Below are 15,579 nucleotides of genomic sequence, written 5' to 3'. Positions count from 1 at the left end.
AATATTTACCTGTGGTGAGTTCGTGGCCATTGGTGCGGGGTGTTCCCTGCGGTGACCCGGAGGTCATTGACTCAGAAGGACTGGGAGGGGAAAGGTCAGAGGTGACTGTGATGGCCACCTCTGAAGGATGTGCTGGCTGGGGTTGGGAGTGACCGGAGGAAGCAATGGCAGCTGTTAGGATGGAAGCAAAAGAAAATGTGCAGTCAAAACCTGCTGGCAAATTTACCAAACCAAGCATACACATGGCATTGGGTTTGGGTTTAATTGTTTTATATACAGTTAACTGTCATTCAAAGATGTGTGTGGTTTAGGAGGTAGTACTACAAAAACTGACCACTGACTGACCTATGGTCAGCCCATGGTAGCTACTTCAAGCATACAAAGCTAAATGATATTAATTCAATGGAAAAATAACCACAATTTCAGAATTTCGGCAATTTCAAAAATGACTATCTGGAGTGCAGATTTTCCTGAACACCTGTTCAAGCCTTTTGACATATTAACAGCTGAGTTAGTAATCAGTGGCCAAATTAGATCAATATTTTCTTGTACTTTTGAAAATCATTATCCAGTCGATACTTAAAATGGAATAAAAAGAAAATAACCAAACTTTAAAAATTTGACACTTTGTATTTTGTGTAAATATGACTTTGTATGTTATTATTAACTTCCATTATTGGCAAAAATACTCTTAACCTTTCACGTCATAAAATGTTGACATTAGTCTGAAGCTCCTATAGGTACACACTTTTTCCCATAAACGTTATACTTTGTATACACACTTTACTTTACAGACTGTGGCTGCTGGCTGACTGTTAAAGCTTGTTAAGGTAAAAGTACATAGGAAGTTTAACGAGTCTATCAGGTATATTTATGTCCTGTAGGTCCAAAAAAAACCATCATATTGATATCATATTGATAAAAAGAAAAGTGAAATAAATCGGTGGGGAAAAAAATATCACAGAAACGGAAAAAAAAAAACACAACCAAGAGAATTACAAACCATCATTAATGAATTCCTTGTTCAAAAAATAGTACTAAATTTTTTCAAAGATTTGGCATCTAATTTTGACTTAAAGAATTAAATAACTAATTATCTAAGTAATAGCTAAGTAAATGGATTTAATAATAGCACATAAAATAATTTATTCTGACATGAATAAAAACTTATTAGACAGTGATGAAATTCGGATTATTACTTCATATATACCTTTATATTGAGACTGTAACAACTAGTGATTTTATCAGACTTAAAAAAGGTTTCAAGTAAATATTCTGCAATTATGTGATTAGCAGACTTTGTAAATTAAATACATACATTTTTAATATTGTATGTTAAATAAATGGGGCTAAAAATTCTGAATACCAAGCAGTATGACGGTCAAGGCATTATTAGCAGTGCAAAACTGGACAGGGGAACAAACTCTGGTGACTAGTAAGCAAGGAATCTAACTCCTCATAGCAAGGGAAGTAACTTTTGTAAGCAACTCTGGCAACACCACAAATAATACACTTTGTATTTTGCTATTATACCTACCTGTTTGAGGTGGGGGAGGGGCAGCTTTCCGTTTCTTCCCTTGACCTTTTTTCTTTGGTTCATCCCGTTCCAGGGACCTAGTCCGAGGTGGTGCTTTTTTATTTTCTTTTTGTAAAGGCAGTGTCTGACTGGCTCCTATGTCCATGGCCTGAGCTGGATGCTGTTTCCGCCGCGGTGGTGATATATCCCGAATGCCACTATCTCCATTCATTTGTTCCCCACTATCTATTGAAGCTGTATCTATAATAATTTGTAAATTTTCATCTATGCGTCCCGCGTCAGGAGACTCTGCCCCACTTAATGTTAATTCATGATAACCACTGGAATCTGAACTGTTCCGTGAATGTAATTTTTGTGCTAATTGTTCTGTGCGATTTTTATCGGACGTTGCTGACACAGATGTTGTTGCTACGTTTTCATTAACACTAGGTAACCGCGTCACAGCCTCCTTTTCAGTATTTTGTCTCTCCACACTGATTTCCACCTGAACGGTTTTAGGTGGAGGCTGCGACTGAGCAGGTGGGGGTGGGGCAGGAGCCTTCCGTTTTTTTGTTCGTGGGGGTGGGATCACATTTTCTTTCACTGTCTGATTTTTTGTCTTTGGTTCTGGTAGAGTTTCTATTTGAGAAACCATTATAGATTTTGGCCGAGCTTCAACTTCATTGATGACGGAGGAGGAGGTATACATTGTGCGTGGTCGAGCTATCTGTTGGTCCGACTTTCTGCGTAGAGGAGGGCTGCCCCCCGAAATTTGAGATGGGGGCGGCCCCCGATCTACATCCATCTGCACAGATTGCTGCAAAAGAGAACAATTCCAGATATAATGTACCGTTTTTTGTTTATGTCAAGTTATAACCAACAAGAAACTTTTACATAAACATTTTCGAGAATGTGATGTAGTACACCAACTGAGTGAAGACCGAATATCTTCCTTCTTTGGGACTAAAATCGATTTACCAATCTATGTGAAACCTATCTCTGGAAAAAAGTATCATTAATTTATGATTAAATAGAACACACACCACATTGAATTTTTTGTCTTTTTTGAGGAATGAGAAGAAGCCCTTCTTTTTCTTGCCTTCACCGGCCATTGGCATGTAAGCTGTGGATGGATCAACTCGTACAGACTGACTTCTCCCGATGGACAAGTCTGGCATCGACTTGGCAGTGTCCATCGTCACTGGAAAAAAGAGGTTTGAATTAAGTTCAAAATCAAAGGGAGACAACCTTTAGCTATGTTGATACCTTAATTACTAGGATAGATAAAAAGCACAAAAGATCCTCTAATGACACAGATTTGAATAATTTGATGAATGAGATATCAGAGTAAAATTTTGTGTACTGCTATTGTTATAGACGTGTGAAGTTATGTTTGGCTGTGAAGTTATGTTTGGCTGACACAAGCCTTGGACACTGTGTTAAGTTATGTTTGAGTGACACAGGTGCTTGGAAACCGTGTGAAGTTATGTCTGGGTGACACAGGGGCTTGGAGAGAGCATGGGGTATTAGACATTATAACTAGAACTATAGGAGGCTAGGAGCTGTATGTCTGAGGTAGTTGCTAAGAACAAGAGAATCTATGGGTGACAGTTATCTGGTGTTTGTACAGAGCTGGTGAGTCCACACAATTTAGGTCAGATAATTCTATTTTCACAGTATAACATGTGAAACATATGACCTACTCCCTAACAAATCAGTGATAATGAAGACGAGAATATGATATAAAAAAAATCCCTGAAAACTTGATGGCTTACAAGTTCAATATGTTTAAGACAAAAACAAAAACCAACACAAATGACTAGAAATTATAACAACATTTCTCATCAAAAGTCTGTTTCTGGTTAGATTGGATACTGTTAATGATCTATCTAATGTACCTATGAAGGTACTGCTCTGCCTTCAGATTTCTTTGTTGTTGTATGATTTCCGCTATCCCCAACATCTGTGCAGCAGACCACTAAGGAACACCCTACCACTAATGATCTCAAACGAATACAATACTGAAGAATTTCTTCTTCAGCCATAGACCTCTGAAACATTCTTCTTTAAACTCCAAGAGAGTTTATGATTAAATTTATGCAATAAAAAAGGAAAAATTCTCTAAACAACATCAAATTGCTCCGAACACTTCAATCTGGACGTACACATGTTTGTAGATGGTAATTTGACCAGGTAAAGAGAATAACATTGGCGGAAGCCTTTGGTCGGCTCATCATCCTAAACATCAAACAAAATACTACAGCAATCAACCTGCTTTACTCGTATCTGTTCACAACAAAACACCAGATTACATTAACGAGCTCTAGCGATCCCGAGTTCCAGAAGATTTACACCGAGTACAAACAGATTTTGTAGGAAGCACATTGCACTCCAGCAGTTTAGACTTTACAAATGTGTCGTTATTGAAATATCTACTGATCTACTTATTTCACCGTCTACAGTCATTTTCCAGACACGACCTGTCCAAGCTATCAGATATATAAATATTATATATAGTAATCAGGATAACATATAAAACTTCTCATATTAAACTGTTATTTTTCTGAGCCAGTTTTGTGACCAGGTATAATTAAACTTTGTTCCTGGTCATGCATCTATAGCGTTTTCTTTCTTAGACAATAGGATTAGGATTAGTAATTATAAATACAAATATGTCCAACTTCAATTTTGTATCATCTTTACTCCTTTGCATTTAAAATAAATCTACAGTCTACATAACTATTGCTATCAAATTAACATTACTTAAGAAATTTTATTTTCGTAGATCGGGATCATTCAAAAATGATATCAATTAATGTATTTACTATAATATCTAGGGTAACTAAGCTTTAGCCTATTGTATTAGCATAACTACAGTGATCAATTAAATCCCCTGCTCACCATTAAGCCCCCCCTCCCACCTCTCAATGTAATATTGACAGTGCTGAAATCTGATGATAATAGCTGATTGTTTGACAATAACAATATGTTCTGTGTGACTTGCAAAGTGACATGTTTTACTAATGCAGCGATATCAGTACCACTAAAATAAGGCTTAAAGGATTAGCCCCCTGGGGATTTCCATATGTAAACTGAAATGATTTAGGATCAGGTTGTATATCATGTAATGTAACAGATATGATACCTTAAATGACTGTACAACTCCTAATTTTCATATAAATGTCACATTTCTATTCATAGCCTAACATAAAAACAATTTATCAGAAAAAGAAGAAATATTTTCATTGAGTTATCTGTTCAAAACATGTTTCTCATGTTTAATGAGAATGTGTATATATAGAAACATTTGTTGAGGTTTTTTTGTAACTTCAGCATTTCAGGTAAGTTATAATTTTCACTTTATAATGGCCATCACGTAGACATTTTAAAACATCATTACAATGTACCTGGCATATTACTGTACAAAACGTAAGGTCAAGGTCGTTCTTGTCATGGCAATCAAGGTCAAGCTCTATTTATGGACCAGGGTCAAATCCAAAGTAAAGATCTGGACACAGTGACCAGCTGACCAATGAGGTTTGAGAGACAAAGACAAATACTTCACAAACAGGTGCTAATGAAGGTATCAACTCTGTCACCACTCAGTCTGATAAAAGCTTTATGACGGAGTATAATTCCATTATGATTTGTCCACCCTAGGGACATCAGCCATATCTGTCAGATAAGGCATCATGGGTACAAATTGTTAACAGGTCGCTGAGCTCCCACACACAAGCTGCAGGCAATCTACTACATTATCAACGGCCATCGACATATCCTTGTCAAAAAGCTGATTTCATTATAAATGTATAAGGTATATACAACATATATCCTTTGAACTCTTGAATAACTTGTCCTCTTTAACACTTATGTATTTCATTATTTAAGAGATTTCAAAGACAATATTTATTCAAAAGGCTTTATTTCATCATTTATTGTGTATCATTGTATATAGAGCAGATTATTTTGCACTAATTGAGACTTATATAGACTGGCCATCCACCTCTAACATCTGTAGATATGCTCATATTATCCAAAAACCATAATTCTCCACTGATTCAAATTTAGAAGTCAAATGTGTCTTAAGTAAAACACAATGATAATACAGCTCCATTCTACTTGTATCTTTTAATATATGTACATATACCTTTGACCTCATGTCTTTCAGAATATCAATTATTTACATTAAGATGGACCAGCTGGTTATATATAGACTACAGCAGAGTGGTCAAAGGATCCTGGACAGGCTGATGACCATATGGACATGCCATCAAAGTGACCGATGGACACACCAAATTCATCAAAGTTGTGCGTATGAATAAATTATCATACAAAACAAACCTTCAAATACAGTATAGAGATAAAGGTCATGGATTACAGAGTGGGTTTTAGTAGATTAACGTTCTATTAACAGTCAGGGTCATGTAGAATGTCCCAGGTTTTTTGGTGGAGAAAAGCCGGAGTACCTGGAGAAAAACCACCGACCAGCGGTCAGTACCTGGCAACTGCGCCATATGGGACCCAGAGGTGGAGGGTTTGTGGTAATTAGTTGAGACACCTTAACCTCTCGGCCACCGCAGCTCCTAAATGTGGATTACTGAAGAGCACTTGATTGTGACATGATACTATTTTCTGTAATTTGAGTTTTTAGAGAAATTGAATAGTAAAGTATTAGTTTACGAATGAAGACAAAACATTCAATTTCTTTATGAAACAGGTGAAATTTAGGTTACCTCAGACACGTACGTCTGCCTTTCAAGTCAATCACATGTCATTATGACCTCATTGATACCTGTGACACCACAATAGCGTTACTACACAACATGGGGTGCTGATTGTGCATGTGGGCAGACGGTCCATATGACATCATTACATACATATATATATATACTTTCAAGAAAAAGTCATTTAAATATTCATGAAGAAAAATCTATACTTTTAAATGCCAGTAGAAATATGTTTGACAGAAGTGTTTTTCTTTATTGGTATAAGCAAATTACCTGAAAACTTTACTTACAGGGTGTATGTAGCACCTTAATCTTGTGATTTTTGAAAAGACATATTCAAGTCATATATGGAAAATTTTAGAATACTCAATAAAATTGGGATACAAAATACCAAAACGATTTTTACCTAAATTCTTAAAATAGTTATAAGCTGCTTGTTTAGACGTCATTTTATAACCTTAGCTGAGTTACTACTAATCTGCCTGCAAAAAAATATATATTTGTGTATACATTAAAAATATTTCAAATTATAGATCTATATTTTAATTAAATTAAGCTTAATTCAAAGATATCACACAACTAATTTCTAAATGATAAGATGTGCCATTCTCTAACGGAATCACAAAGGTTTGATCAAAACATACCTCAAAAATTACCTCAATCCATCAAATATTCCATGCATGTAGATATCTGGTTTTCCTATCTAATCCATTTCAGTACACATGTAGCTTCCAATAAGAATTTGTTTGTAAATATATGTCACTGTTGATTTTAGTGGACGGGTGTAAGTGTTCCCCGAGATGTCCCTGACCACACCTATCAACCTTCGAGTGAGAGGTGTCAGTCGAGAGATAAGAACAGGTATCAAAATCATATACCTGCAGTCAGGTGTGACAAATCAGCCAGGTGTAGCTATATAGGTATATATAGGTATAATACTCGTTTACCTGTAGGAGGTCAGTGCTATTTAAGTCCTGCAGGCACCCGACCAAATTCTGTTCACCATTACACAGGTACCTGACACAGGTAAACACAGTTCTGAACGCTGGACATGATAGATGTTACGTAACGGTATACAGGTAAACATGTCCAGGACACTTAATCGTCAGGTAATGAATTAATACACCTGTACAGGGAGCCGTAAGGATATTACATAATCAACAAGACTTGTTACTGTTAGGCATGTCTGGGCTCAGTGTGTCAGTCCTTTTACTAAATAAGGCCGGCCAGGGATGGAATTAACTCTCTTCATGCCAATACTATTTCTTTGTTTCCTATAGGGTTTGAATCTTCTTTGGATAAGGAGAGGATGGGAGAGATGGTGGACATTTTTTAACTGTACCAGCTAGCTGATCTCTAAGGATATATGTTTTCGTCGTTTGAAACATAATATTTTATTGTTTTATTGGTCAAATGTCCTATAAAAGCCAGGGATATTTTAGGATGTGCCAGTTAGGTTTGTTGGTGGGGAAAAGCCCAAGTACCCGGAGAAAAACCACCGACTATCAGTCAGTACCTGGCAACTACCCCACATGGAATTTGACGTCATATCCCAGAGGACTGAGGGCTTGTGGTTATTTATCAGCACATCTTCATCCACTTGGCCACAGCAACCCCCAAAATTAAAACATAACAGATATAAAGGTAGCTAGGATGTTTGTGAAAGCAAATTTTTGTTGAGATATTACTATCTATCAGTTCCATTAATTAGTTAGAGAGAAGAGTCTCTTTACTTACTTCTGGCGATGAGATTGATCTCATTGCTCCCTAGCTCCCCGACTGTCCGTGACATGTCCACCATGCCTTGTGGCTCCCCAGGGAGCTGAAATATGTAGCGTACAGGGTCTAGTCGTTTCTCGGCACATATCTGACGGTGGACAGTGTCTAACGGTGTCGTTTGACTTATACGTAGCACCTTTTTCTGGCTTTGGGGCAGGTTCACCGTAAACCGGTATGTCATCTGAAGAAAAAAGGAAAAAGAAAAATGTTGAATTATACACTTATCTATTTTATGGTAAATGTAGGTTACCGTATTCGATCCAATAGTGCCAATGTCCCTATAAGCGCCCCTCCCACTTTTGAGGCCTCAATTTCAATTGCCCAGGCATAAGACCAAAATTATCAAAACTATAGGTTTGCAATAATTTCGTCTTATTAAGCATCTTTTCATTTTCAATTTTCTGAATGCTCTGGGTGCCTATTGGGTTGAATACCGTATATCAACAGTATAATGTTTGGAAATGTCTCATCTTACACAATACACAGAATATGTAATATGCAAAAGGAATGATGCTGAATTTGTGTTTGATAATTTTTATCAGGATTAAAAAAGTAAGAAGTGATACAGCTGCATTAATCAAACGAATGAAACATAACAAACTATAAAACACTGAGGACACAAATACAAACTGGGTAGAGGACATGCAAAATGGTTGTTTTACATGAGACTGGATCTTCTGTAGTAGCTAGTGGCTACTGCAGGTGACTTTGAACCAGATGATGACCGAACTGACAGTTATTGACTCCATAAATGGTCCTGTACATGGATTTTTGGAGAACCTAAGAAGGTCACTGTACCTATAACATTAGCCTGTATCACATCACACATTAGATAACGAGAATCGTTATCACTTTTACATAACACACATGTAGACACTAACTCCACAACAGATAATGGCTGATATCAAAATAAAGAAATGTTCGATATTCCCTCCCACGCACAGAAATAAGACATTGCCCTATACACCAGCTTCCTTTCCGTAAACACCCCCCTCCCCCTCCAAAACCTTTAAGTGTTTTTCTGATCATGATAGGACATCTCCTCCCACGCCAAGGTCACACCCATACCTTTATCCTCTGTAGTATCAGCTATACAACCTTCACCTCTCAGGCTCTTAATCTATACCTATTTCCTCAAATGCTCTGGAATCTATACCTATAATCCTACCCCTCTCAAATCCTCCTGTGTTTCTGATAGGACATCTCCTCCCAAGCAATCACCCGCCCCTATACCCTTATTTCTCCTTCTTCTCTATATGTATCAGCTATATAACCTTCACCTCAAATGCTCTGGAATCTATACCTATAATCCTACCCCTCTCAAATCCTCCTGTGTTTCTGATAGGACATCTCCTCCCAAGCAATCACCCGCCCCTATACCCTTATTTCTCCTTCTTCTCTATATGTATCAGCTATATAACCTTCACCCACGGGCTCTGGAATCTATACCTAATGCATCTTTTCTCCAGACTATATCTCATTCTACCAAATCTTAAATAATTTGTAACGGAAAAACAAATATTAAATTCCATAAAGCCTACACATCAAATAGTCTTTATATATCTATATACATACCGTATACATCATTTTCACTTCAGTTATACACAGATAAAAGCAAAAACATATTTTGAAGTACATATATCATTTACAACCAACAAAAGCCAAGCATGCAATTTTGGTCCCTTTGTATATTCATATTACGTGTTTTGTATTTTTCTGCTTGGAAAGAAAGAATGATTGCGTGTAAAAACTCTAAAACACTTTCAATGGCTCTCTGTAGATATAGAGTAGGTATATGATGGTTTTGTCAACATTTGTTCACGGTATTGGAAATCTTTATAGGTCAGCATGTCGTTGGACTGGGGTAATACATAAAGGCTCTCGAGTGTTTTAAACTGGCATACAAAGAGGCTTTATACAGTAGAAAAGAAGAAACTAGACCAGCTCAGTTTATGAATGGACAATATGAGCATGTTAAATATCAAGTGGTTCTCAGATAGACCTTTCACACACACACACGATGCTTATATATAGTATGTTGTAGGCTTACATTTAAGGAGTAACCTATTTCAGCACTTCCATTCTGATATTTCAACCGAAATATAAATATACAAATTAATTTTAGTGTTGTACCAATTTTGGTTCTTTAACATAGTTATTGTGTTAAAATTTGATTGCACCGGAAATGGACACCTTGTAGCTACAGATGTCATTGCTATAAATCTTAGTCTAGAGGCTGAATGTTGAAATATTCCAGACGAAGAATTCAAAGGTCTCTACAGAGGAGAAACAAGCTAAGAAGGAAAAAACAACAACATATAATATTAAATGGCTTTTAAATTGAGAACCGAAACTCCAACCTAGAAATATTCAGAAGATATTGCACAACATCTAATCTTGTTAACAATAAGAAGATTACTTGTGCCCCTAGAACTCTATCAGATGACAGGTGAGTCCATCTTATCTTCTCACCTGCTTGTGATACTTACAATACACTCTCCTGACCATATCCTACCCAGCTGATCTACAGAGTCTCGGACAGCGGTACAGAACTTGGACAAATAAATCTGAACAAGTTCAGGTCCATACTTGTAACTATATGGTACATATGAACTAAAAACATGACATATATGTCAAATCATCCCCAGTCATAAGGGAAGCCTCAGTCACCCCCCTCCCTCAGGGAATAGAAAAGACTAAGACATGATTCAGAGGGCAACTCGACTGTCCCCTCCCTCAGAGTACAGAGAAGACTCTGACATCATTCAGGGAGGAACTCAACCTTCCCCTACCTCAGAGTACAGAGAAGACTCTGACACCATTCAGGGAGGGACACAACCTTCCCCTCCCTCAGGGTACAGAGAAGACAGACACCATTCAGGGAGGGACACAACCTTCCCCTCCCTCATGGTACAGAGAAGACAGACACCATTCAGGGAGGGACACAACCTTCCCCTCCCTCAGGGTACAGAGAAGACAGACACCATTCAGGGAGGGACACAACCTTCCCCTCCCTCATGGTACAGAGAAGACAGACACCATTCAGGGAGGGACACAACCTTCCCCTCCCTCAGGGTACAGAGAAGACAGACACCATTCAGGGAGGGACACAACCTTCCCCTCCCTCAGGGTACAGAGAAGACAGACACCATTCAGGGAGGGACACAACCTTCCCCTCCCTCAGGGTACAGAGAAGACAGACACCATTCAGGGAGGGACACAACCTTCCCCTCCCTCAGGGTACAGAGAAGACAGACACCATTCAGGGAGGGACACAACCTTCCCCTCCCTCAGGGTACAGAGAAGACAGACACCATTCAGGGAGGGACACAACCTTCCCCTCCCTCAGGGTACAGAGAAGACAGACACCATTCAGGGAGGGACACAACCTTCCCCTCCCTCAGGGTACAGAGAAGAAACAGACACCATTCAGGGAGGGACACAACCTTCCCCTCCCTCAGGGTACAGAGAAGAACAGACACCATTCAGGGAGGGACACAACCTTCCCCTCCCTCAGGGTACAGAGAAAACTCAGACACCATTCAGGGAGGGACACAACCTTCCCCTCCCTCAGGGTACAGAGAAAACTCAGACACCATTCAGGGAGGGACACAACCTTCCCCCTCCCTCAGGGTACAGAGAAGACAGACACCATTCAGGGAGGGACACAACCTTCCCCTCCCTCAGGGTACAGAGAAAACAGACACCATTCAGGGAGGGACACAACCTTCCCCTCCCTCAGAGTACAGAGGAAACAGACACCATTCAGGGAGGGACACAACCTTCCCCTCCCTCAGAGTACAGAGGAAACAGACACCATTCAGGGAGGGACACAACCTTCCCCTCCCTCAGGGTACAGAGAAAACAGACACCATTCAGGGAGGGACACAACCTTCCCCTCCCTCAGAGTACAGAGAAAACAGACACCATTCAGGGAGGGACACAACCTTCCCCTCCCTCAGGGTACAGAGAAGACAGACACCATTCAGGGAGGGACACAACCTTCCCCTCCCTCAGGGTACAGAGGAAACAGACACCATTCAGGGAGGGACACAACCTTCCCCTCCCTCAGGGTACAGAGAAGACAGACACCATTCAGGGAGGGACACAACCTTCCCCTCCCTCAGGGTACAGAGAAGACAGACACCATTCAGGGAGGGACACAACCTTCCCCTCCCTCAGGGTACAGAGAAAACTCAGACACCATTCAGGGAGGGACACAACCTTCCCCTCCCTCAGGGTACAGAGAAAACAGACACCATTCAGGGAGGGACACAACCTTCCCCTCCCTCAGAGTACAGAGGAAACAGACACCATTCAGGGAGGGACACAACCTTCCCCTCCCTCAGGTACAGAGAAACAGACACCATTCAGGGAGGGACACAACCTTCCTCCCTCATGGTACAGAGAAAACAGACACCATTCAGGGAGGGACACAACCTTCCCCTCCCTCAGAGTACAGAGGAAACAGACACCATTCAGGGAGGGACACAACCTTCCCTCCCTCAGAGTACAGAGAAAACAGACACCATTCAGGGAGGGACACAACCTTCCCCTCCCTCAGAGTACAGAGGAAACAGACACCATTCAGGGAGGGACACAACCTTCCCCTCCCTCAGAGTACAGAGAAAACAGACACCATTCAGGGAGGGACACAACCTTCCCCTCCCTCAGAGTACAGAGGAAACAGGAAACAGACACCATTCAGGGAGGGACATAACCTCTCCCCACTTCAAGGTATAGAGAGGACATGTGCATCACACATATTATGCAACAACTACAGGAGACATTAATTTAATATCAAATAATTGACCTTGAAAATTAAGAGTTTCAACAATTTATTTAATAACTAACAATTCTTCATCACACATAAACAATAGAGTTTTAAATAACATCTTGCATTAATATGACCATTAAAAACATGTTGCAGTTTCGAGACAAAAATGTATCAGAATTCTGGTTGATATTGAAACCAACCTAGCTAGGATGACTAATTTCTACACTCTAGTATAATAATGTGTCCTATATTTAGCAGGCGTACCTGTGACCTAACGAGATATCTACTTTACCTATATACATAAACGAAGTAAATTGAAGACCCAAAGTTTAACCAGAGATGTACAAGGTTATGGTAGGACTAATATACTAGATTATATGAAACCTGATGCCGTGGTAGGAACTTAAGATCAAGCTTACCTGTGGCTCTAAAACCATACCATCTGTACAACATATAGTACACATGTTGATCGGCTGTCCTCTACAGGTACACTGGAGACACTACCGTGGTAGGGTAGCCACGGAACACTACAGGAATGTCAGCCTAGAAACTACACAATATTTCAAACTCTCCATGTTGATCTGACATAATTAAATCCGTTAAGATTTCAGTCCAAGAGAACGTGACACAGTCGATGACCAAGATCGTTGATCAATGACATTCAATGATTTGGATCATTGAGCCTATGGTAGCTAGGAATGTATCCATTGTCTTGTGACTAAATATTTCTCAACAACCCTCATGTACCTGAAGGAGACCAACTGTTCTCCTATTGAGGTCAATGATTCAAGTTTCATGAAAATATATATACATATGTTCTGGTAAGTATGTAAATTTTAAATGCTATATATAGTTATGCCTATATTTAGAACATCTATCCTTCCACTTCACATGCAGTGCTATAATTAATGGTTATCAGAATTATCAACAAAGCTACTAACTAGGAAATTGATTTGGTACAGAAAGAGGTCTAATTGGCCTGCAGTATAGTCTTTACACAAGGTAAAATTGGTAAATTCTTAAGGCTGATTCTCAAACAGAGAATGGTAAACAAGTTAAGCTTGAGCCAAAAGTCTTAACCATTTTTGCCAGTGAGAGAAATAATTACATGTACAACAAATATGGTCATTGAGTCTAGTCTTGACCATAAAAACAGCCAGTGAGTACAGTCTTATTGACCACAAAACTGGCCAGTGAGTTTAAGTGACCTGACGGCCAATAAACCCAGTGTTGAGTTTCCTACAGAAGGGACCAATATAGTGTTCAATTTAATATCAAACTTCATGGATAAAGTTTTTGATATTCCAATATATAGATTAGCTCTTTATGAAATTATTTTTCAAAAATACCTGGTACCGTATTCGACCCAATAAGCGCCCAGGGCGCTTAAAAAATTGATACCATTTTAAGTGGTTTTGGTCCTTATTTGTGCCTGAGCAAATGAAATTGAGGCCTCAAAAAGGGGGAGGAGCGCTTATAGGGACATGGGCGTTTATTGGGTCGAATACGGTAATTCATTCTTTTAAAAATGATATAGAATTTTTGTCAGTTGATTAAACAATAGAAAACAATAACATAAACAACACATTCACAATAAACTTAAAATTCTGGTCAACAAATGTCTAATGTAGTTGATTTTGTGACTGAAGATACTATTTTTGTATCAGTAATCTCTATCTTACTGAATCAATAGCCTTAAACACTCAGCATCTTAAATCTTTGGTACTATATATATATATACTCTGTAAGATACAAACAACGAAGATTTGACATCAGCAGCCATACCAATACACAAACTGTTGTATAGAAATACAATTATAAGGGATCACTGAGAAATCAATCATTAACTTGATCATATATATACAAGGCATTATTTTACCTGACAGAGTTGACTGAAAAACGACATCCCGGAATTTATCAAAATTAACTCAGAGAGAAATCAGACATATCCCACTTAAACTTCAGACAAGGAAATAGCGTCAACTTCCCACATTTAAGTCATCGTAGGTATGCATGTACATGTCCTTGTGTATATGTGTACTACACACGTACCCTCTGTATGTGTATTGAGTTTCTGTGCATGCATGTATTACCACAAAGGAAGATGCTAATTATTAATGTAAATGTGAAAAGTTTCGAACGTTTTAAAAAGAATTTCCCAAATTAATATGTAATTTGTTATGAAATTAAAGTGCAATTGTAGTTCTACAATGGGATAAACTTCTTTTTTTAATAAACACCAATATAATACAATTAATTAATGAACGCATAGGGATCTACACAATGTTTGTTTATTTGATATATTACATCATATGCAACACTTCCTAAAGCCTCATGGTTTAAAATGAATTATCATTTTAAGATTTGATAAAATATTTGATTAAAGTCTCAATCATCATCTTAGGCAAAAAGAAAAAAATGAAAAATAGAAAAAAAAGAATTATAAGAAATCTCATACCGTTTACTTGAAAAATATCTGGTTAAAATATTTTATAAAATTTCTATAATTTCAATTAATGCCTTCTGAACTGCAGAATATTTACTTTACAGAATACGAGTATTTATAATAAGTAATCTGGTTGGGGATAAAACATCACACACAGACAGATGGTTAGGCAGAACTCTATCTACACATGTCGGCGCGTCCAAATCTTCTTCAAGTGAAAACATTTGTTTTGCATTTACGATCTCATAAAACACTGTTACACATGCTCAGTTAGAGCCGTTTTCAGGTAAGCCTCGTTGTTATAGTTATAACTATGTAATGGGCCGGTAATACA

At 38.4% G+C, this 15,579-nt stretch overlaps 1 protein-coding gene across 11 annotated transcripts in view; it reads right to left on the bottom strand.

Annotated features, from left to right (window-relative positions):
* Positions 1–15,579, bottom strand: part of LOC138314444 (protein cordon-bleu-like) — an 82,968-nt gene that overhangs the window by 13,330 nt on the left and 54,059 nt on the right. For 8 of the 11 annotated variants that reach the window (XM_069254773.1, XM_069254772.1, XM_069254779.1 and 5 more), the window contains 4 exons: positions 7,981–8,203; positions 2,560–2,717; positions 1,538–2,333; positions 10–171 (listed from right to left, as the gene is read on the bottom strand). In XM_069254773.1, the coding sequence (XP_069110874.1) occupies positions 10–171; positions 1,538–2,333; positions 2,560–2,717; positions 7,981–8,203 (1,339 nt within the window). Of the gene's footprint in view, positions 1–9; positions 172–1,537; positions 2,334–2,559; positions 2,718–7,980; positions 8,204–13,218; positions 13,549–14,678; positions 14,838–15,579 lie in introns of those variants that run through there. The other 3 variants (XM_069254783.1, XM_069254782.1, XM_069254780.1) reach the window with 3 other exon arrangements.

Source organism: Argopecten irradians, chromosome 2 (genome assembly GCF_041381155.1).
Source record: "Argopecten irradians isolate NY chromosome 2, Ai_NY, whole genome shotgun sequence".
Classification (NCBI taxonomy): domain Eukaryota; kingdom Metazoa; phylum Mollusca; class Bivalvia; order Pectinida; family Pectinidae; genus Argopecten; species Argopecten irradians.
This window is presented reverse-complemented; position numbering and strand designations above follow the sequence as displayed.